This window comes from Natrix helvetica (genome assembly GCF_964273705.1).
Source record: "Natrix helvetica genome assembly, chromosome: 1".
Lineage (NCBI taxonomy): Eukaryota > Metazoa > Chordata > Lepidosauria > Squamata > Natricidae > Natrix > Natrix helvetica.
In genome coordinates, this window is record NC_138548.1 from 230,217,812 (window position 1) to 230,239,742 (window position 21,931).

Below are 21,931 nucleotides of genomic sequence, written 5' to 3' on the forward strand. Positions count from 1 at the left end.
GAATAGGAGGAGGAAGGAATATCAGCTATGTTCTCCACCTTGAGAGAACATAAGAAAGGCCAGATAAAGAGGTTTACCATCACCATCCCAAGCAACTGTCTACCTATCTCCTGTTTACCAGGATAAGTTAATTTACTTCCAGGTCAGTGGATTATTGAATTTGTAGGCTGCTTGTGGAAATGCAGATTAGGAGTCTTGACTTAGATTTGTTTTGCCTGCCATATCATTTCAATTTTGGAATAATATGTAAAAGCGAAGATTCAAACAGGCAGGAGCCCACATGGGCTTCTCTCATAAAATCAGCCGTTACGGCTTTCAGCCACATTGGGAGAACCCAGTGGGACCTTTTCCTTCCAACTGCTTTAATTAATGACAGACTCAAGTTACTTTGGAATGGTGGGAACAACGTGCCTTCCCAATGAGCGAGGCCTTCAGATTGGAGATGACCTATTGCATGTGCTAGTATCTTCCTCTCCCAATATGGCGCCTTCTCAAATTCCTAGAAAGTAGGAATAGAACTGATGCCTTCATTCAGCACAGCTCCCTGACTGGAGTGCCTATCGGATTTCTTTGAGGTCCAGCGAGCTGGCTGAGATGGCAGGAGAAAGGAAGCGGTAAATGAGACAGACACTTCTGGACTACAGGTTTTCCACACAGCGTTTGTACCCTTCCTAGATTGGCTCTGAAGTTTGTGATTGCCTGCTCCTTGTTCTTCAGGAGCTGGGCCAAATTACTTCTTGCTCTAATGTAAGCATAACTACTCTGAAACTGCTTTTCACTTGAAAATGTGGAGCTTAAGGATGGGTCATGAAAGGATAATTGATCCACCAGGTTGCCTTGCCTTGGCATTCCTCTTAATCCCCATGTTTTAGCTGGTGTAACGGGTCCTCCAAGTGGAATGGTGGCTCGGCAGTTAGACATCTTCCCCTCAATAGTTAATCAAAATGGCAGAGATAAACCAGAGGAGATTCTGTCAGTTTTCCCCATTGGCAGTATGACATGAAGGTGTCAAAGTACCAGACTATCTGGCTTCATTTCTTTTATTTCTCTTTATGTAGGACGCATTGGTAGGAGGGAGTGGGCGGGATTGAAGTTTGTGGCTGTAGAATCTACAATGTTCTGACTGTTTTCATTGTTCTCAATGATGCAAAGCTGGCAGAGGGTGGGGAGCAGTGTAGAAACAGTGGCATTGTGACCAACATGGCACTAAAGGGGAATTCTGTACTGTGACTTCTTGCAAAATGAGATCAGAACTGTATTACAGAAATTGCAAGCTGACCTTCACTTCCTTTTGAGAAAACCGATAATGAACCCCACCTACTTTCTGGCAGGGTTTGCTTTTTTTTTCTGAATGGGTAACAGAAGACTATTGTGAGTGTTTTAAGGCAGATTGGCATTGACTGTTGCTCATGCTTGCCCAGCCAATTATTTTCAATGGAGAATTTCAATCGCAGCAGATCATGAAAGTAGAATAAGGGTCCTCAACTAAGTTTAGGCCTATTGGTAGCCAAGCCTCTTTGAGATAAGCTGACTACATTTCCTCCCTATTCATCTGCAAAGTAAAATGGAGAGGAAAGGATTGTTCATTGTTACATTTCTGTAACTCCCCCCCCCCCCCATTTCAAAATATGCGCCTGGGATCTTCTGCTTCTGATACTAAAATAACAATTCTGAACCACACCAGTGCAAAGGAGGAGAAGGGATGGTTTGTGCTGCTGTGCCTTAGGCAACCAAACGTTTTGCCTGGTTGTATCTAGCTAAACAAAACCAGAAAGAAAAATAATTTCCTTGTCGGAAGAAAAAAGCAGAAGTACATATATAGAACAATATTCTTCTTTTTATTGGAAACCCGGTACATTTTGCATAACTGGAAGCCACATTTTAGCCCTCAAATCATCCTGCTGGATATCGGAGATTAAATTATTACCATGGAATCTGCAGATGTGTGTCGGCGTGTATATGTATGTGTGCATGCATTGCAAGAGATATACTCCTCTAACCCCAGGATATTCCATGCACTTTCCTTGTGATTTCAGCTTTAATATTATTTTTAAAAAAAAGCTTAGCTGTTGTTCTGATAGACATACAAGTAAGAATGAACCATCAATACTCTAAAACTCTGCAGCTCTATTTGACTAGACACAGCCATAGAACAAGGAATGATACTTCTAAAATGCCCTTAAAGTTCCCTTTAAAAAAAAAAAAAAAACCTCTGATGTTGAATTATTACTCTACAGACTGGCTTCTTAGCTGTGGTCTCCCAAGGTCTCCTGAATCCTGAAACTGGGCTAGTTCCTTCTGCGGCTATGTTGCCTCTGAGATCATCCTGATATTTTTTTGTTTTGAAATCCAGCATTTTATTTTATGTTTTTAAAAGGTAGATATGTCCGCACTGAAGAAGCTCAGCGGAAACGGAGTTTCCACAAAATCAGTGGTTATCTCTGCTCCGCTGCCCAAGTTGGTCCCATTCAGAAGACTTGCTCCTGTGCATCACCTGTAGGTGTCACTGTGGGGTCTCTTAAAAAACAACAACAGCACACCTCATTGCTCAGAGAAGGGCCTGTCTCTGAAAGTTGTAAGCCAGAGCATCGCCCTAAACATCAGCAGTTCATCCAGCGCTCAGCTGTGCTTAGGGGGTAGCCTCTCTCTACCAGAAGCTGTTTATTGAGTCTCCAGTAGCTCCGTCCCTTGAAAATGTAGACCTTGCCGTTCTCCCAGGTTAGTGCAGCATCCAGGTGCGATGGAGCCCCGGTGAAGAGGGTGGAGATCTTCCTTGGGGTATTAGCAAAATGGCTCCCCAGTTCATCCCATTGCCAGTACTCTGTATCCTGTGAAAAGAGATTAAGGAGGAATTAACGCCCTTCCTAGCATTCGCAGCTCCTTCATCCATTTGTCTAGAGCTCCTCAAACGTTTAAGGAAAGAACCCAACCGCATCCCGACAAGCCAACTTTCTATCATCATCAGTGGCTCTGCCATTATACGTTAAGAGCAGTCTTTCCTTCCTGTCACTAAGCAAAGTCTGTTCAGGGGATTGCGCAGAGGGGACGCTGACGCGAACTTGCAGTTTTGTATAAATAAGTATATTTTACATCTATATTTACAGCAAAGGAGATTAGTCAGGCACACAGGAGCATCATGAGGTAAATGCCAGAGGATACAAAGCAGAAAGAAGAAAAAGGTGGGAAAAGAGGGAAACTCCCCCTCCGCACCCACAGCAGCCAATCACAACGTAGATTGCCTCACGCAGGAGCAAGTGGGAGCACTCTCCAACCAATCAACCACAACTGTGTGTTCTGGCTGACCGCACAACCCTACTGCTCCAGCGACTAAATTTAAATATCTTAACAAGCCAAGTGGCTTCCCTTCTCCGTATGGCCTCCTCTCCAGTTCTTTCTGCAAGGCGTGGATCAGCTGTGCCTTCTCCTCTCATGCCTCTTATTGGTGACATATTCAACCTATCCTTAGTCTCTCAAGCCCCATTTTAAGAAAATATGCATTGTGCTTAGGAGGGGTAGTTCAGCTGAATGCCACATATTCTGGAGCCTTCCCAATGATGGAGCTTGCCCCAATTTTCTTTGCTGTGGTTGTTAAGCGAACACTGCAGTTGTTAGGTAAATGTGGTTGTGAAGCAAACCATAGGTGCCGTTTTTGCAGAAAGCTTGGAAGTAAGTGCTATTGTTTGGTAAGAACCATCACAAACGCAATCCCATGACCGCAGGCCACCGCAAACAGCCGTAAAGGCAGCTTTGTTGCCAAGTTCCTGAACTTCAGTCACATGACTATGGGCCCAACGGTTGGAACTTCAAATCCAGGTCCCCAAGTGAGCGGTTGTACATCAAAGACTACCTGTGTATCCCCTGGATTCAGAGAACCTCTAAACACCAGAGAATAAGGAGCAGAAGTTGCAAGGATGACCTACAAAAGCGATCTGAACCTCAAAGAAAGAACCTTCAGAGAAAAAAACAATAAGTCCAGTTGCTTCCAGAAAAAAGCATTTTTGGGACAACCATGACCTGGATGCTGCTGGAGAATCTCTACAAACTGCTATCTGAACCACAATGAAGAAAACAGGTTTTTTTGACCGAAACAATGTCACATCCTGGCATATCCAATTCATATCCTAATAATTCAGGTTTATCTCATAGATAAACGGAGAGAGATCCGGCCAGCCCGGGAAGACATTTCTGAGAAGAGATCTCGCCATTTTTTGCATCGGGACATGCTGCAAGGGGGGGGGGGAGGAGTGAAGACCTTTTCCAGCTGGCGCAAAGGACTTCCCCGGACTTGCTTTAGTGAGTACGGGCCCGCACCTCCACCACCACCAATCCGGAAAAGGTCTTTGCTCCCTCTCTCTTGCAGCAAGCCCCGATGCAAAAAAACGCCAAGGACTTACGAGTGAGTGACGGGGGCGGGGCTTCCGGGTTCATTGACCAACCAGCAGAAACCCACCACTGCCCAGGTGGCTACATTCGGCCTATAAGACGCACCCAGATTTTCACCCTTTTTTTTGGAGTAAAAAAGTGCGTCTTATAGGGTGAAAAATACGGTATCTCCCAACTTGTATTGTTCATTTTGGAAAGCTTTTTGGTTGAAAATGACTTCTAGCTTAATGCTTCCCAGAAGTTTAAACCCTCATGGTTTGTATTTTTACCTTAAATAAGAATATCTTCTTATTTACTGGCCAATAGAGAGCAGCATCTATCTTGGCGGGTATACGCGTGAGGGGCTTAGGGTAACCGTAATCCAGTTTGAATCCCCGGTAACGCCATACTTTAGTGCCTGGTAACAAAGATGGAATGAATACAGATTAAAAACAGACAGTAAAATATAGTTTATAATCATTAATAGCAGCTACAGAATCTATGGTCAAATCCTTGCTAACAACTTTGTCTTCTAAAATAATCTAGCCATTGTTGTGCCAATATAACAGCAAAGAAAGCTTTATATCATTTCAATAGTAGCTGGGGGAAGCCACTAGTGTGAAAAAGCCCTATCCTGGAGGCAATTACATTATCTTATTATTACTTTGGAAACCTTGTGAAGAGAAAAAAAGGTATCATCATCAGAATGGAGGTGGAACATACCTTTGGAAAAATATGTTTTTATTTATTACTATCTGATAATCTGGCGTTGCCCAGGTATTTATTTGTAAGGGAAAAATGTCCAAACCAAATGTAATTTCTAATGTTGGATTTTCTCCCTTATCAGAGGGATCCCCCTTGTGGAATACTGTGAAGCCGTTACCATGGCAACTCTACTGCACTGTACAGTAGAAGTCATTTTAAGGCACAACAGGCTGTGTCTTAACAACATACACACCAAGGGGTGTTAGTGGTGTCTTACCCGCACATTATTTTTTTCCAGAGAGTAAGTCATCTGTGTACCAAGTTTGGTTGAAATTGCTCGTTCCAGAGTTATGCTGGAACACACACACACAAACACACACACACACACACACACACACACACACACACACACGAAAGATAAAATGAATGTGTTGCTCATCTTGCCAAGAGGTGACTTTGAGCAGCTTACAGCAAAGATATATAATTTTCTTTATAAAAAGGGATCAAGGAAGGGGAGAGGGATCATCTCAATGCACAGACCTTTGAAGAAGTAAGTGCGCCCCGTACGGGGAGAGTGCACAGCAGCATCCAGCCACCCAGGCAGGCCCTTCCATAACGCTGAAATCTTTAATGGGGGGTTAGTACCAAAATCGGTCACCATCCACACGTAATCACCATGGAAAGCATATGTTTTGTCATATGGACCTAAACAGTAGGAGGAGAAGAATTAAAAATCAATAATTGCACTCTAGTTGTTTTTTTCTTCTTTCTGAAAGGACACAGAGCATTATTCTTCTTCCTCCTCCTCCTCCTCCTCCTCCTCCTCCTCCTCCTCCTCCTCCTCCTCCTCCTTCCTGCTCCCCCTGCTCACCCCTCTCCCCTCCTCCTTTTGCAAGAAGTAAAGCAGGAAGATGGATGAACGGGTCACCTAAATTATAGACAGTTGGCTTTAATCACTTGAACAACTGCTGTTTCATGGATGGTATCATTTGTACCCATATTGTTGTTATTCAACTCTGTGACATCACTCAGAGTGATTTAGAGTAGGACGGCCACAACATACATTCAAGATTCCCTTTAGTAATCCACAGCAATTATTCATCTAACCATTGCATAAATCTCCACCCTGCAGGGGCTTCTTCTGTGCCTCCCTTCCGCCCCCCCCGCCCCCCCAGCATCTTAATGGGATGGCAGGCTTCCAAAATTTTGTACTCTTAATCAGTTTTGTGCTTCTGCTGAGTTCAAGCTTGGCTTATTTGCAAGCGATGGAAGAAAAAGCCTGGCTCTAGAAACCAGGACGAGAGAGATGGCTTACCCAACATGATAGCATCCAGATCATCTTTGCAGGGGTCAGGGACTTTGCTAGGTTTCAGGGCACCTGCAGGGGCAGTAGAGAGGGCAGGGGAGGTCTCAGGTGCAGTTGTTGACAGGGTCTTCTTACCTGGGTAAAAAAATAATTTGAATTGTGAGTCAAGCCTAAAAGAACAGGGAAAATAATTGGGATGAAAAAAAAAGGGGGGGGGATATTTGTCAATGTATTTGGCTAACTACTGATCTCTTGCTACAAGTAGTCTCAACTTACGAACATTCATTTAGCGACGGTTTGAAGTGATGACGGCACTGAAAAAAGTGACTTATGATCAGCCTTCGCACTTTTTACTAGTACAGTGCCCCCGTAGTCATAATTCAAGCACTTGGCAATTATCACATATTTATGACTATCACATCATCCCGTGGTGGTGTGATTGCTCTTTGCGACCTTCCCAGCCTGCTTTCGACAAGCAAAGTCAATTGGTGGGGTGGGGGGGAGCAGGATTTGCTTAACAACTGTGTGATGCAGTTAACGATGGCAGCAAAAAAGAAATAAAATCAGGGTGACTCACTTAACAACCACCTCGCTTAGAGACCGAACCCAATTGCCATCGTAAGTTGAGGGCTATTGTATTATATTGATTCCAGGCTTGCTTTCTTAAAGTCAAAAGCTTATTGCGAAATGCATCACGAAGAAGTCCAGGCCAATTTTGTCAACACTCTTGGCTTCCTCTGCACATGATTTCAAAACCCTTGGATCAGATCCCTTCATGACTGTCATTGTGGGAAACAGATCTCCTTGTTGCTAGGGGATGGACTAACCAGAGAAGGCATGAGAACAGCCAAGAGATCAAGTGGGAGGGTGAGAGGGAAAGGAAAGGAAAAGAGACATTTATCAGAATTCAAGCATAATGGAAAATAAACAGAGAGTTTACCCCTCCAGAAGAAGCCTTCCTTTTGGAAGACATAACGTGAAAGTTCATTATTTGTCAAGGGAGTTCTTCCTCTTCCCTATATAGAACTTTTTGTTTCACATAAAAGTGCCTTGGACATATTAGGTGTAACAGGGAAATGATAAGTCTACAGCACCTAAACTTCCCAGATTATATTAACATGGGATTCAATGCAGTTATTTCAAATATTTCTAGATGCTATTCTTTAAAAATCCATAGTGGTTAAAACCTAAAAGTGAACTCATAATGAAATAATGCAAACAAACAAAAAAATTATATACACACACACACATATATATATTACACATAACACACATTACGCATACATATATTATGGATACACCCACTATGTCCATACCCATGACTTTGTTATCCTGCTTTTGTTTCAACTCCAGCAAGCTTATCGTAAGCCGACCCAGAGTCAGAAACCAGCCCAAATTGTCTGTTCCCAGAAGTTTTCTCCACCTTCCTTACATAGGGATTCCAGCTGCTGTGACCACACAAACGGACAAAGAAAGAGGACAGTGCAGCTGAGCATGTTAAGAATGCTCTTTGAGGGTCAGGCCAAAGGCCAGGATGACAGTCCTGTCCAATTGCATGCAAACCAGGGCAGAGAGGTTCCAAGGGACCCGGGGTGTGTGTGTGCTGAGTTCCATACCGTACAAGGCCTGGATGCCTTCAATGTCGTCCCAATGCAGGCGAAAGGGGGACCGATAGCCACTGTAAGAAGGAGCCATGAGTGCGGTCGGGTACCGAGAATGACCCAGGCCAAGCGCGTGGCCAATCTCGTGGGCTGCTATGATGCGGAGGTTAATCCCACGGGAAGTCCCTTCTGTCCAGTATTCATCAGAATCAAAGTGAACTGTTCCTAATTCTGGGATATCTGCATGGGCCAATACGTGACCTGAGAGAGAGAAAGGATTGAGTGTTAGCTAAGTTGCAGTTTAGGCTGACGCTCGTGAGGTTTTGTTCTAAAGATGGGCCTGTCTTATCCTACCAATTCCTCTGCACAACACAGAGCCCCATTTCCTCCTCCTCCTCCTCCTCCTCCTCCTCCTCCTCCTCCTCCAGAAGCACCAATCTTCCTATGAAGCACTGCTGCTTAAAGCATGGATGCCATCAAATGTGGCAGGAGGGACATACACATACGATATTTTAACCATCATCTCGTGCATTGCCTTCTAAATGGTTGAAGGCTAAGATTACCGCAAGCCTTATGTTACAGATTCAACGTGAAAATAAGCACATTATAGTTGTTTAAAGTTTTCATAGAGAAAAAAAGACTTAGGTTAAAAACTACACAAACAAGTTGAGTAGTACTTTCAAGAAGAGTCTGTAACTGCTCTAACTTCTTTGCTTATAGCAGGGGAGTCAAACTCAAGGCCTGCGGGCTGGATGCTGCCCGCGGGGTTCTTATATCTGGTCCGCGGAGCCAGCCTGGAAATATCAAAGGACCGGCTATGGTGCCTCTGCCAGCCAAAACGGGCCAAAGGGGTTTGTGTGTGGCCCCTCCACAGCCTATTTCAGCCTTCATGGCTTCCTGCAGCACTATGCAGGCCAAAAAATGGGCCACGCGGAGGCGTCATAGGGCCTCCATTTATAATGCACCTTGGAACTTAAGATGGTACAAACAGTTACTTATCACCCTACTTATTATTTCCCCTTTTGTTCTGTGAGATAAACATTTACAAATACACGCAGTGAGTTCCATATTTGAGGGAAAATCAAACCCAGGTGTCCCCAGTCATAGTCCAGTTTCCAACCATACTTGTTTACAATACCCTACTTCTATCAAGAAAGCAAAATCAAGCTTGTCGTCTATCATATCCTTGCCAGCTGCTCCACCCCGTTTCTCATCCAAACTCCAGCCAGCTCCCCCTCCCTCTTCCCCAGCCCTGCTTCGGTCCATACCGGGCCCATCAAAGGACCGTGAGCAGGTCCAAGGAGAAGAACCATGGAAGGACAGGCGGATGTCAGCACGGCCAGTCCGCACCTCCTGGAAAGTGAGCTGGGTCACATCACTCCAGTACTTGAATGCTATCTGGATTGCAGTGCGTGTGGCAGGGATCCCCAAGTCTTTGCTGTAACTGTAGATCCTGTAAGTTAGGTGCTTCTTGTGCCAGCGACCTGTGGAAGGAGGCACAGAACCAGAGGGATCAATAACTCAGCACTGGCTCCCCTACCGTAATAAGGCAGGATGAAGGTTGGGAGAATCACAGCCCTTGAGTGAATCCTAAAAACAAAGACAAGAAGGGGACATCACTACTGTTAAAGTTTGTGTAACAGCTCGCTCTCCCTCTATTCCTCTCTCCTTCTCTTCTTTTCTCCCTCTCTCTTTTGGAGGAGTGAAATCTAAATGGAAATCCTGAAACAAAAAAAGACCAACATGGAGCCTCATAGGAACTGTTATCTGTGTTTTCCCGAAAATAAGACAGGGTCTTATTTTGGGGGGGTTTCCAAAATAAGCACTAGGGCTTATTTTCTTATTTTTTTTCCCCCATGTATGGGAGACCCACTTCTTCTGCTTGCTCGTGGCTGCAACAGAGCAGGAGGCGGAGCAACATGCCGGAGCCGTGACCACAAGGCGGGGGTGGAACTGCCCCACACTTCCCGCACTGGCTTACCTCAGGGCCCCCTCAGCCAGGCCATCCATGCCTCGACACCTGCCTCACCTTGCGGCCGTGGTACACACTCGGCCTCCTGCTCTGTTGTGGCTGTGAGCAAACACAAGTGGGCCAGTGGCCATGTAGACTCCTGCTGCAAATGGCTGCCAATGCTGCCATCACAAGGCAGGTGTCAAGAGGTGGATGGCCTGGCTGAGGGAGCCCTGAGGTAAGTTGGTGTGCAGCATGTAGGGTAGCTCCATCCCCCTGCCTTGCAACAAAAGCAACCAGAATGAGTGGGCAGCTGGCAGAGTAGGCTCTTAAGTAGAGCTTATTTTGGTGGGGAGGGTGGGTAGTGCTTATATTAGGTGCATGCATAAAACATGCCAAGTCTTATTTTCAGGATAGGTCTTATTTTTGGGGAAACAGGGTACTTGGAAATATACCCTAAACTAGAGAAATTTATTGGACTTAACTTTTTTAGTCATCATAAGTAAAACTAGCTTTCCAGGCCATTACAACCACAACAACTACAAGCTGGCCTTAATTCCTACTTTAGGTCAGAGCTACAGGCCCATTCCTTTCATACTAAGCATGGGTGGAGTGAGTAGACTAATTCATTAATCTCGGCTTTGTGCATCTCTTCGCTCAAGCGTATCAGCTCAAAGTAGATTCAAAAATACTTCCAGGCAAATCCAAAATCAGCCTTTTGAGACAGGCCTAGTTAAAGATCAGACACCGCAGGAATGCCAGAAAAGCGTTTTCATTTTTGTTTGATACACTAACAAAAATCTTGAAAGCCTGCCCAAACCCTTCACTGCTCCTTTTCAAGGACAAAAGAAACTCAAGGTAGATTTTCTCTGAATCTCTTTCTCATCTTTCTACTTTTTCGGGGCACAGCATCTCTTCCCCCCCCCCTTCTTAAATTCTTCTACATCTGGGGATTTTTAAAAAGGGAAGACATCCAAATTCTGGAGAGTTTCTCCATGGTCAATTATCTTTCACTGCAATGTGTAACTGCTTTATATTTGCTTGATGAGTTAATAGTTTTGCCTGGCTAGGATAGAGACTATTGCAAAATTCCTGGGTTATAAGATAATTGGGGAAATGGAAAGACTTCATGGAAAAAGATAGGGGGAAATTTTTCTCCATATTACAGCCCGAAAATTACCTAGACTTGTCCAGGAAGTCTCTGTAAACTCAGCATGACACACTTTTGATCACTGCCACTGATGATGTCATCTATTCTGGTTAAGGAAACTTCTGCAAGAAAACAACTAAGGGAGTTCCAAGGATGCCTCATTTCATCCTGAGCTACAAATATTCTCCTTTATGGTTTTTTTTTTAATCAGTTTACATGGAGGAAATTCACAGCAAGTGAAAGTCTTACAGTAGAAATGATTGCCTGCTAGTTCTCGACTTTCAACCATAATTGAGCCCAAATTTCTGTTGCTACTGTTGAGACGATAAAGTGAGTTTCGTCCCATTTTACCACATTTGTCACCGTTGTTAAGTGAATCACTGCAGTCATTAAGTTAGTAACACAGTTGTTAGGTGAATCCGGCTTCCCCATTGACTTTGCTTGTCAGAAGGTCACAAAAAGTGATCACCTGACCCTGGGACACTGCAACCGTCATAAATATGAACCAATTGCTAAGCAGATTGTTGGGTTGTTGTTTTTTTTTACTTTGGTCTCAGTATTCCATCTCTAAAATGAAAATGATCTTTAAAAACTGCAAAATGTCTTTCCTAACCTGATCTTTTCTAACTCAGCTCTAATATTTTTAAGAAAATGGGGGAGAAAATAAACTTGTAGGAATAGGAATATTCTTTATTGGCCAAGTGTGGTTTGACACACAAGGAATTTGTCTCCGGTGCATAAGCTTTTAGTGTACATTAAAAAAAAAACCAAAGCGGTAAGTAATAGATCATAAATCATAAGGTACAATAATAAATCACAAGATACAAACAACATGTGATAAATCATAAGATATCAATAGGAGAAGACAGTAGGAAAGATGAGAAAGATGAGAAGATGTAGCTGCCATCATAACTGAGAAGGGAAGGCATCATCATGAAAATTGCTGTAATCCATCAATTACAGATTTTACTAGCTTACTGGGTGCCTTTGATTATAGCCACCTGCTCTTAGAGACTTTCCAGCTCTTTGCTGATGATTATAATGTTTAGAGAGCATGCAGAAGCCTCTTAATTCTTATTTTCTCCAAACTTAAAAGAACTTCAACATCCACCAGAATCCCTTGGCAAGCGATGGCTTGGGAAAGAGGCTAAGTCTTATCTCCCTTGCCTTAAGTAAGATAAGAAACAGTAGTAGTCTCCCACATATCTTACCTTATCAGCCCCAGGAAGACTTAACAATGAGATAAATCCTTCTTTGAACCGAACTGAAAAATTGAATCACGTCTTGTCAAGAAATAAAAAAGGGGCCATTGATTTCATTTCCTAGGAAACCACATGGATTCCTACCTTACTCATACAATACTGGTTTGTCCCTGCAAAGCGTGGTTATACAGGTAGCCCTCCACTTGGAACCAAAATCGGGACCAGGATTTTTGTTGTTGAGTAAGACGGTTGTTAAATGAATCGTTCACATTTTGCAACCTCTTCTGCCACAGTTGTGAAGTGAATCTGGCTTCTCCCACTGACTTTGCTTGCCCAAAGCTGAGAAGGCAGCAAATGGGGTCACGTGAAACCAGGATCCTGCGACTTTTGTAAATATTTGCCAGTTTCCAAGCACCCAAACTTTGATTGTGGGACTGTGTGGGTGCAGCAATGGTTATAAGTAACTAGATCTGCCCAAATGCCAGCCACCTGGCCTCCAGAAAGCAAGTCGAGGGATGCTCACCCAAGAGGCGATATTTGAGGGTCCTTTCATTGAAGGGGTCATCCACACCGCAGCGGGGCTGCCTCATCTGGGAGAGGGTTGCCATGTCCACCTGCCCAGTGGTTGGCAGTCCTGAAGCAAGCTGAAAAGCTCTGTTGAACCAGAAACAAGAGGGAGGAAAGAATACACACGGTGATCGGCATTGTCCAACATGTGGACTCTGGTTTACTTAAATCATCAAGTTCCCCAGGTTGCAGGACACTCAACTCATTGCCCCCCCTCCCCCAGTAGCCTAAGATGTGCTGGGCTTGTCTGTGGTTCCAGTGTGGCCCCCCCTCCCCAAGTGAGACTGCTGACAGGACATTCCAAAGATTTTAGTGTGTTTTCCTGAAATATATTTCCGATTTAATATCCCTGGGACTCTTTATATTACCTCAAAGCAACCTCGATCTCCTCTTCTGTGAACTTGTGAGAGAGCCGTTCTAGCGGCTGCTGTAAGTATCCAAACTGCAGCAGGAAATCCTGAAACGGGGAAATAAATTGTAAAGGTAAGCTCACCCCCCCCCCCAACATTACTGGAACATAGAAAGTCCTAGCAAGCTGGGTGTAGAAATACAGAGCCAATGGTGCTTTTTCAAAAGGCAACTGGACCTCCTTTGTTTTTACCTGAAGACGTTTCTCTTCTTATCCAAGAAACGTCTTCGGCTCTTCAGTCGAACAGAACTGAAGAAGCAACTTGGATGAGAAGCGAAACGTCTTCAAGGAAAAACAAAAGAAAGTCTAGTTGCATTTGGAAAAAAAATCACCTTTGGGGCAACCATGATCTGGATGACTGAGAATCCCCATAGACAAATACAGAGCCAGTTTGGTGAAGTGGCAAAGGTGTTGATCTAGAAACCAGGAGACTGTGAGTTCTACTTCCACCTTAGGCATGAAAGCCAGCTGGGTGACTTTGGGCCAGTCATTCTCTCTCAGCCTAACCCACCTCACAGGGTTGTTGTTGTGGGGAAAACAGGAGGAGGAAGGAGTAATATGTATGTTCTTTACTTTGAGTTACTGATAAAGTAATAAAGTTGGGAGAAAAATCTAATAAATAAAGTTGACCTTGATGAAGATAGGGAGGAGCCATTACTAAGGCAAAAGGGTTGAAGCATTTTTAAAGGACAGAACAACAAGATACCATTCAGAATTAGCTCAAGGGTACACCTCCCTAGCCCTTTATAAAGAGAATAAACTATAAAGAAGAGGAGGAGGCTGGACACAATCAGACTTGCGAGATTGTGTTGTCATAACCAATCTCAACTTCTTTTGGAGTGATTTTTGGATCCATTCCACCTAAAGGGGTTGACATTGAGTGACCTCCATGAGGTAATTTCTCTCTGTGCAAATCAATGCTAGATTTTGCAGGCCGCACACCTTCCTTTTTCTGGATCTATCTGGATACCCCTGCTGTCTTCAAGTGAATGGAGATAGCAAAATAGCACAAATGCTAGGAGTTCTCATGCAAATGCAGATTTTAGAGGATAATCCTCAATAGACCCTTTGTTCTTCCCAAAGCATTGTGTCTCTCTCACAGATACACTGTTGCTACATTTTGTGGCATGCACACATTATTATAAATAGCACGCTGCTGCTTCCTTGATCCCTCCTTGATCAAACCAGATTCTTTTGCTGTGAGCCAAAATTGTGCCCTTGGTTGTACCGTACCACAAAACTCCTCAATCTGCCATTTCAGCTCATCACAAGTGAGTCAGCCATTCATTTTGTCACAAGAACAGAGTCCGTGATAAAGTGAGTCAACATGGATTAAACCGGGCAGATGAAACCCGAGAGTCATGAAAAGCCAGGAAGATAGACGCAAGTCTGAGATAGAAGTGAAGATAGATACAACTAAAATAAAAATGAAGACTGGTTGAATTCACTCATTACTCTAAGCCAAAACAAATGTACCACGTAATGGCTTATTACAATACCTGACCCCTATCAACACAATCTTTATCCACCCAGTTTCATATATTAATTTTTGTTCTTGAATCAAGGTCCAGGCAATGATTAGATAGATAGATAGATAGATAGATAGATAGATAGGTAGGTAGGTAGGTAGGTAGGTAGGTAGGCAGGCAGGCAGGCAGGCAGGCAGGCAGGCAGGCAGGCAGGCAGGCAGGCAGGCAGGCAGGCAGGCAGGCAGGCAGGCAGACATAAATATAATAGCTATACAGACAGAGAAAGAAAGAGAGAGAGAGAGAGAAAGCAAAAGAGACAGACAGATACCATTGAAAAATCTTTCTCCAATCTTTTCTGCAGGACCAGAAAGAAACATTTCTGACCAGCCATGTTGGCAGAACATCTAAGTATGGCTAATTCAATCATGTCTTATTCACTTAATCTTGTTTTCTAGTTAACACAAAGCATGCTGACTTATTCATAGCAGCACACACCCCTACTAGAGTTAGACTTGGCTGTTTTGCCAGTAAAAGTTCTACTCCCCATGTTTTGTAAATGTTATAGTTTTAAAAAGCTCTGGAATAAAAGCATCTCAATTTGGGAAAAGGATAAATTGGGGATTGAAGTCCAAGGAGAAGAAAGAAAAGCCTGGGGAGATACAGGTCAGGCCAGAGAGTGAGCTCTTCCCACCCTTCTTGTCTCCTCCTGATGGTCCACCATACAGAGGCTTCTGCTCTTCCATCAAAGGGGGGACGACGACTCTGGGCCCAACCTACCAGGGCTTCATCCTCTTCCATGCTGTTGAGAGCAGCCCCCTTGGCCGAGAGGACCCAGGCGAAGAGCTGGAAGAGCAGAGTCAGCCACGGGAGCTTCATGTCTGGTTTCGTCACACGCCAAGCCAGAGGCAGCTCCTCAGCACTGCTCCCCAAGATGATCCACAGAGCACTTCAACAGCTGCTTCCCACTCTGGATTTCAGGCCAAGCAAATCAGAACCTCGTTCTCCACAGTCTCTCTTCCTCTCCAGCCCAAGTTTTGCTCTGCCCTCCTTGATCCCTCAATCCATCCTATCTTCCCTCCCCTTTCCAAAGTTTATAAATCAGGCCAAACAGTGGAGTGAGTCACTTCCAACAGAAACATGTTGCAACCACAACCCCCCCCCTTTTTTTTTGCAGAATATTAACTCTTTGCAGAATAAACTTTCTCTTAAAGTGACAGCTCCTTGTGTGGGGACCTTTTTTAAACTGGTCAGCTTGATGACCCTCGGGTTCCATGGTCTGTACAACAGCATGTGGTTCAGAGGCCGGAATGAGGCCCAGGTTGTTTTCACTGACAACTCTTAGTAGCTAGAATAAAAGAAAATATCTGTGGGGAAATCGCTTTAATTGCACAGCTTGTTTTAATCAAATCCATAGATTCTGTTCAGTTGGAAAAATATAGCAATACCAGAAATGAAGCCCACGCAAAAGCCTGCCTAGGAATAGCAGGCCATTTCAAGCCTTTCCTTGATTCTTGCTTCCTTCCTCCTGTTACAAATCCCCCCTAAACGAAGAACAAAGCTAATCAATTTTCAGCTTTATTCAGACCTGGAAAATGTGCACGTTCTCATAGTGCTAAGAAATATTAGGTTGGCTCAAATATCAAGAGTTGCCCAAGTCTTAAGTAGCATTTAATGCAGGGATCGGCAATTTTTGGGCAGTCCAGGTGGCACACGGCATTTTGGGAGAGGAACACTGAGGGCCATTCAGTACATGAATTAATGTATTAATGAGTTGACATTCTGGGGTATTTTTTGACAGTGATGAGCAAATCTTAAGGTTTAGCCTATAGTTCCTATGTGTTTCCCAACTCAAAATCTTATTCATAGTCTTATTCTACCTCCTGGCAGATATTTTAATTGGGTATCTTTAGGGTTATTTAAACATTGTTTTTAACTGCTTTGCTTTTTGTACAGTTTTTATTGCCTCCTCTTTTATGTTTGTATTTTCTATCTTGTTGTGTTTTATCTGACTGTACACCGCCCCGAGTCCCTTTGGGGAGAGGGGGCGGTATAAAAGTCTAAATAAAAGTAAAGTAAAGTAAAGTAAAATGATAGCAAAGTGTTTCTGTCATATAGTCTCAGGGAACTCTGAGAATATCTCACACATAATATAAAATAAACTTCAGTGCTGCCTGTGGTCTTAGGGCCATCTACATCCCAACCATGATTTAGCATATTGTATATAGCAGGCATAGGGAAACTGTGGCCTCCAGATGTTACTCAACCACAATTCCCTGCATCTTTCACTTGGAACATGTCAATTAGGACTGAGGGAAGTTGAAGAAGATGTCTTACTCCACCGATGATTCACTGATCCAAACTCAAGTTCTTTCTAGTTCATTGGACAGTGTGCATACATATGTGAGTGTGAGTTTAGAACGTAGAATCATGTAAACATAAAAAACAGGGTTGGAAGGGACCTTGGAGGTCTTCCAGTTCAGCTCTAGTTCAAGCAGGAGAACTTATATCATTCCATACAAATTGTTCTCCAGTCTCTTATTGAAAACCACCAATGATGGAGCACCAACAACTTCTGAAGGCAAGTCCTTCCACTGATTAATTGTTCTCACTATCAGGAAAAAATTTCCTTAGTTCCAGGTTGGATCTCTCTTTGATAAGTTTCCATCCGTTACTTCTTGTCCTACCCTCAGGTGCTTTGGAGAATAGGTCAACTCCCTCTTCTCCATGATAGTCCCTCAAGTACTGGAAACAGCTATCATGTTACCCCTTAGTCTTTCTCTTTATTAGACTAGGTACACCTAGTTTCCCCAATCACTCATAGTATGATTTAGCCTCTAGAACCCTTATATGTTACTCTTCTGTGTACTCTTTCTAGAATCTCAGCATATATATATATTTGTGGGACATTATCAATAAATTTAAATCAATGAAAAGCCTTACATACAGATACAATAGGTCTGTCCCTTGGAATTAAATATAATCCATTTATTCCATAGTAAACCTTGCTAAGAAAACTGCAGGCACTTATCCAGGCAATCTTTGAGAGCCAGACACAATTGAACAGAAGAAAGAAAAATAGCACTGCAACTAGCATGAGGTGAATATAACTCTCTTTTGATTCCAGGAGTGTGAAGGCAATTGATACAATAATCTGGCTCCCTAAATAATTCTATTCAATCGTGAACAAATGTTTGCTTTAATGCAACTCAATGTCTCTTTCTAATTTCTTTTTTTTTTTTTTTTTTTTATTAAAAGAGTTTTGTACAAACAAATTTTCCCCCTTTTCACCCCCCCCCTCCATACAATATAAATCTCATACAAATGCTATACCCCCCCGCAAAAATTCACATTCAAATATTATACCAAACACTTTACCCCCTCCCCACCCCCCATCTTAAAATAGATTACTCATAACCCCTCTCCTCCCAACAAAAACTATAGAGATTAGTCTTAAATTAATAATAACACATTGATCATTTTCTAAGCTAATTTAACATCTATAACTCTTAATATAAATTTCTCCTAGCCTAACAATGTTTCATTAGTCCCATCTTCTAATTTATTCATACATATATATTGCCCCACCCTCCACCCTAACCCTCCCCCACCTCCCGCACAAACCCACCCCCCTGACTTCCGCTGTATACCACTCTAATAATTCCAAACATCCCATATACTATTTACTCTGATCATCTATCGGTCTAAACATTCTTACCTAAAGGCTAGATAATAACTCCTAGTCTGGTATTTATTCTATATATAATCAATCCATTTTGCCCATTCCTGTGTGTAATCCTCCTGTTTCTGAGCTTTTAAGAAAGCTGAAATTTTTGCCATTTCAGCGAACCCCGCCACCTTCTGAATCCATTGATCAATTGTTGGCAAAAAATCTTTTTTCCAATGTTGCGCAATCAACAACCTAGCTGCTGTAACCATATACAAGGCCAATTTTGTTTCCCCTTTGGTAAAATCCTTAACTATACCCAATAAAAACATTTGTGGAGTGAATTGTATTCTTTTCTTAAATACATTCTGCATAACCCACCATATTTTTATCCAAAAAGCTTTAACCTTGTTGCAAGTCCACCATACATGAAAAAAGGTAGCATCTAGACACCCGCATCTCCAACATTTTGGTTGAACATTTGGGTACATGCATGATAATTTTTTAGGATCTAAATACCATCTGTAAAACATTTTATAAAAATTCTCCCTTAAATTCTGTGACTGTGTAAATTTAACATTCTGAACCCATATTTTTTCCCACGTTTCCAACATAACCACTTCCCCAAAATTCTGAGCCCATTTAATCATACAATCCTTAACCAATTCACTTTCTGAGTCTCTTTCTAACAGTACATTATATATTCTTTTAACTTGTTTTGGACCAGTCTCTTTTATCTGCTTAATCAGTTCCACTTCTTTATCCATAAAGCCGACCCTGCGATCTTCTTCCCATCTCTTCTGAAGCTGTATGTAATGTAACCAATTTAAAGTAATTCCTTCTTCCAACAGCTGTTCCAAAGTTTTTAACTTCCATTCGCCCCCATCAGCAATAAGCACATCTTTATATAAACAACCCCCGAGTGACTTAATATTCATAATCCCCATGGTGTCTGCAAGATCCAACCAAAGCGGTATTTTATAATCCCAATTGGGCCGGTGCTTCTTCCATATTCTCATCAAGGCACTACGGAGAACATGGTTGTTGAACACTTTATCCACCCTGTCTTCATAAAAAAGATATGCATGCCATCCCAGAACAAGATCATGGCCTTCTATATTGAGCAATTCCATTTTTGTTTTCCCAAACCAATCTGCTACATGCGTTAATACCGCAGCTTCATAATACAATCGAAGGTTTGGGAGTCTGAGGCCACCTCTTTCACGTGTATCTTGCATAATCTTCATCTTTACTCTCGGTTTTTTCTCCTTCCAAACAAATTTATTTAATGTTGTTTGCCAATTTAACAAGGTTTTATCTGACTTGAGCACCGGAATCATCTGGAATAGAAAGATAAATCTAGGTAGAATGTTCATTTTAATTGCTGAGATCCTTCCAAGCAAAGACAATTGTAACTTTTTCCACGCTTCAAGATCTTTCTGTATCTTTTGCCACAACACTTCATAGTTATTTGAGAAAAGTTTTGTGTTTGATTCTGAAATTTGTATTCCTAAATATTTAACTTTAGAAACTATTTCAAAACCTGCTAAACTTACAAGTCTCTTTCTTTGAGTCTCTGTCATGTTTTTAACCATCATTTTCGTTTTGTTTTGATTTAGTCTAAACCCAGACACCATGCCAAATTCTATTATGATATTTTTCATCTGGATTATTGATTTCAAAGGATGTGAAAGGGTAACAACCAGATCATCGGCGAATGCTCTAGTTCTGTATTCCTTTTGCCTGATAGCTATGCCATCTAAGGATTTTGAGTCCCGAATTGCGTTCAACAAGACTTCCAAAGTTAAAATAAATAACAATGGGGATAATGGGCAACCTTGTCTTGTGCCTTTTTGTATCTCGAAAGTTGTTGACAAATTTCCATTAATAATAAGTTGTGCATTTTGTTGCTGATAAATTGCTCCAATCGCCTGCCGCAATCGTGGTCCCATATCCATCTTTTCCAAAGTCTTGGTTAGAAAGTTCCAATTCACTCGATCGAAGGCCTTCTCTGCATCCAAGAAAACCAGCACTGCAGAGATCTGCTTATTCTTATCAAGATAGTCAATTAAATCTATGAGTTGCCTTACATTCTCCTTCATATGTCTGCCTTCAATAAATCCTGCTTGATCATGATGAATAATCTCTTGAATAACCGGCATCAATCTGTTGGCTAATACTTTAGCAAATATTTTATAATCTATGTTCAGAAGAGATATCGGCCTGTAATCCTCTGGTTTCTTAGGGCCCTCTTTATCTTTAGGTATCAATGAGATAAAAGCCGCTTTCCATGAGAGAGGTATTTTACCTCCTTGTTGTATATTACAAAATAGTTGTGTAAGATATTCAATCATTTCCAGTTGTAAAGTTTTATAATACATTGCAGTCAAACCATCAGTCCCTGGAGCCTTAGCTAATTTAAGTTGATTTATAACTAAAGTGATCTCATCAGCGGTTATAAGACGTTCCAAATTTGCCTTTTGAAGCACAGAAATTTTTGCAACCCTTTTTCCTTCCAAAAAATCATCTATTAACTTGTTCTGTATATTATCCTGTACATATAGCTTAGTATAATAGTCCACAAATGATTTTTTAATCAACTCTTGTTGATATACCATCTTCCCTCGAAACTCAATTTTATCAATAATTCTATCATTCATATTCCTTCTCAAAGTATATGCTAACCATCTACCAGGTTTATTAGCGTTGGCAAAGGTGTTATGTTTAGCAAATTGCAAATTGGTTGCTGTTTGTTCTGCTATAAGCATCTGAAATTGATCTTTCAACAGCTTTAGCGCCATCTGGAGCGCCTGGTCATTCGGGTTTATTATAAGCAGCTGTTCTTTACGTTTTATTTCATCTTCCAATTCCATTCTCCTTTTCTGTCTAATTTGTTTGTGTTTAAAGTTCATATGTATCAGGACCCCACGCATATAAGCTTTACTTGCATCCCAAACTATTTCAATGGGAGTGCCCTTATTCATATTAAAACTAAAAATTCCTTCATGTGTTTTTTAAGTTCATCAACATTTTTTTCATATCTAAATAAATTTTCATTTACTCTCCAAGACCTTCTTGGCCTCATCCCTAATTCAATTTGTAACCACACCGGACTATGATCGCTAAGTGACCTGGCGAAAATCTTGGATTTCTTGGCTTTAGGAAGTAGATCCGGTGTTAACAAAAAGAAATCAATCCCTTGAAAAGGATTTATGTCTATCTGAGTAGAAAGAAAAATCCATCTCATTTAGATGTTGTGTCCTCCAAACATCTTTTAATTTCAAATCGTCTTGTAAATCAAAAAAAGCCTTTGGTAATTTGGTAGTGAATTTCGTCTTTGTACTCTTGTCTATCTTTGGAGAAATCACTCCATTCCAGTCTCCCATTATTAGAATACTCTTAAAGTTCCAGTCTAAAATTTTTAAATGGAGCATCTTATAAAAACTTTCTTGGCATTGGTTAGGAGCATATATTCCTAGCACCAAAATGGAACCGAAGTCTGTATCAAATTGAATTGCTATATATCTACCAGCGTCATCTGCCTC

The 21,931-nt window shown here is 42.0% G+C and overlaps 2 protein-coding genes across 4 annotated transcripts in view; one reads left to right on the top strand and one right to left on the bottom strand.

Moving 5' to 3' along the window:
- Positions 1-21,931, top strand: part of LOC309385343 (transmembrane protein 198-like) — a 42,828-nt gene that overhangs the window by 18,839 nt on the left and 2,058 nt on the right. The window lies entirely within an intron of this gene.
- MMP19 (matrix metallopeptidase 19) lies at positions 2,199-15,905 on the bottom strand. 3 transcript variants are annotated; one of them, XM_081939672.1, is made up of 9 exons: positions 15,500-15,905; positions 13,213-13,301; positions 12,801-12,931; positions 9,243-9,458; positions 7,990-8,235; positions 6,383-6,508; positions 5,608-5,772; positions 4,653-4,780; positions 2,199-2,828 (listed from the first exon to the last, which is right to left on the bottom strand). In XM_081939672.1, exons 1-9 carry the CDS (start codon positions 15,596-15,598, stop codon positions 2,601-2,603), a joined length of 1,428 nt encoding a protein of 475 aa, XP_081795798.1. In that variant the 5' UTR covers positions 15,599-15,905; the 3' UTR covers positions 2,199-2,600. The 3 variants fall into 3 exon arrangements, with proteins under 3 accessions (XP_081795798.1, XP_081795799.1, XP_081795800.1); XM_081939673.1 differs by lacking the exon at positions 15,500-15,905 and adding an exon at positions 15,051-15,178; XM_081939674.1 differs by lacking the exon at positions 15,500-15,905 and adding an exon at positions 14,487-14,627.

Bases quoted from the DNA above. Each gene is read 5' to 3' on its own strand.
- MMP19 (XM_081939672.1), bottom strand. From the start codon at position 15,598: ATGAAGCTCCCGTGGCTGACTCTGCTCTTCCAGCTCTTCGCCTGGGTC. The intron at 6,509-7,989 runs GTATGGAACTCA...TTTTTTACCCAG, and splicing joins AGGCATCCAGGCCTTGTACG to GTAAGAAGACCCTGTCAACA. The intron at 4,781-5,607 runs GTCTGTGCATTG...CTTTGTTACCAG, and splicing joins GCGCACTTACTTCTTCAAAG to GCACTAAAGTATGGCGTTAC.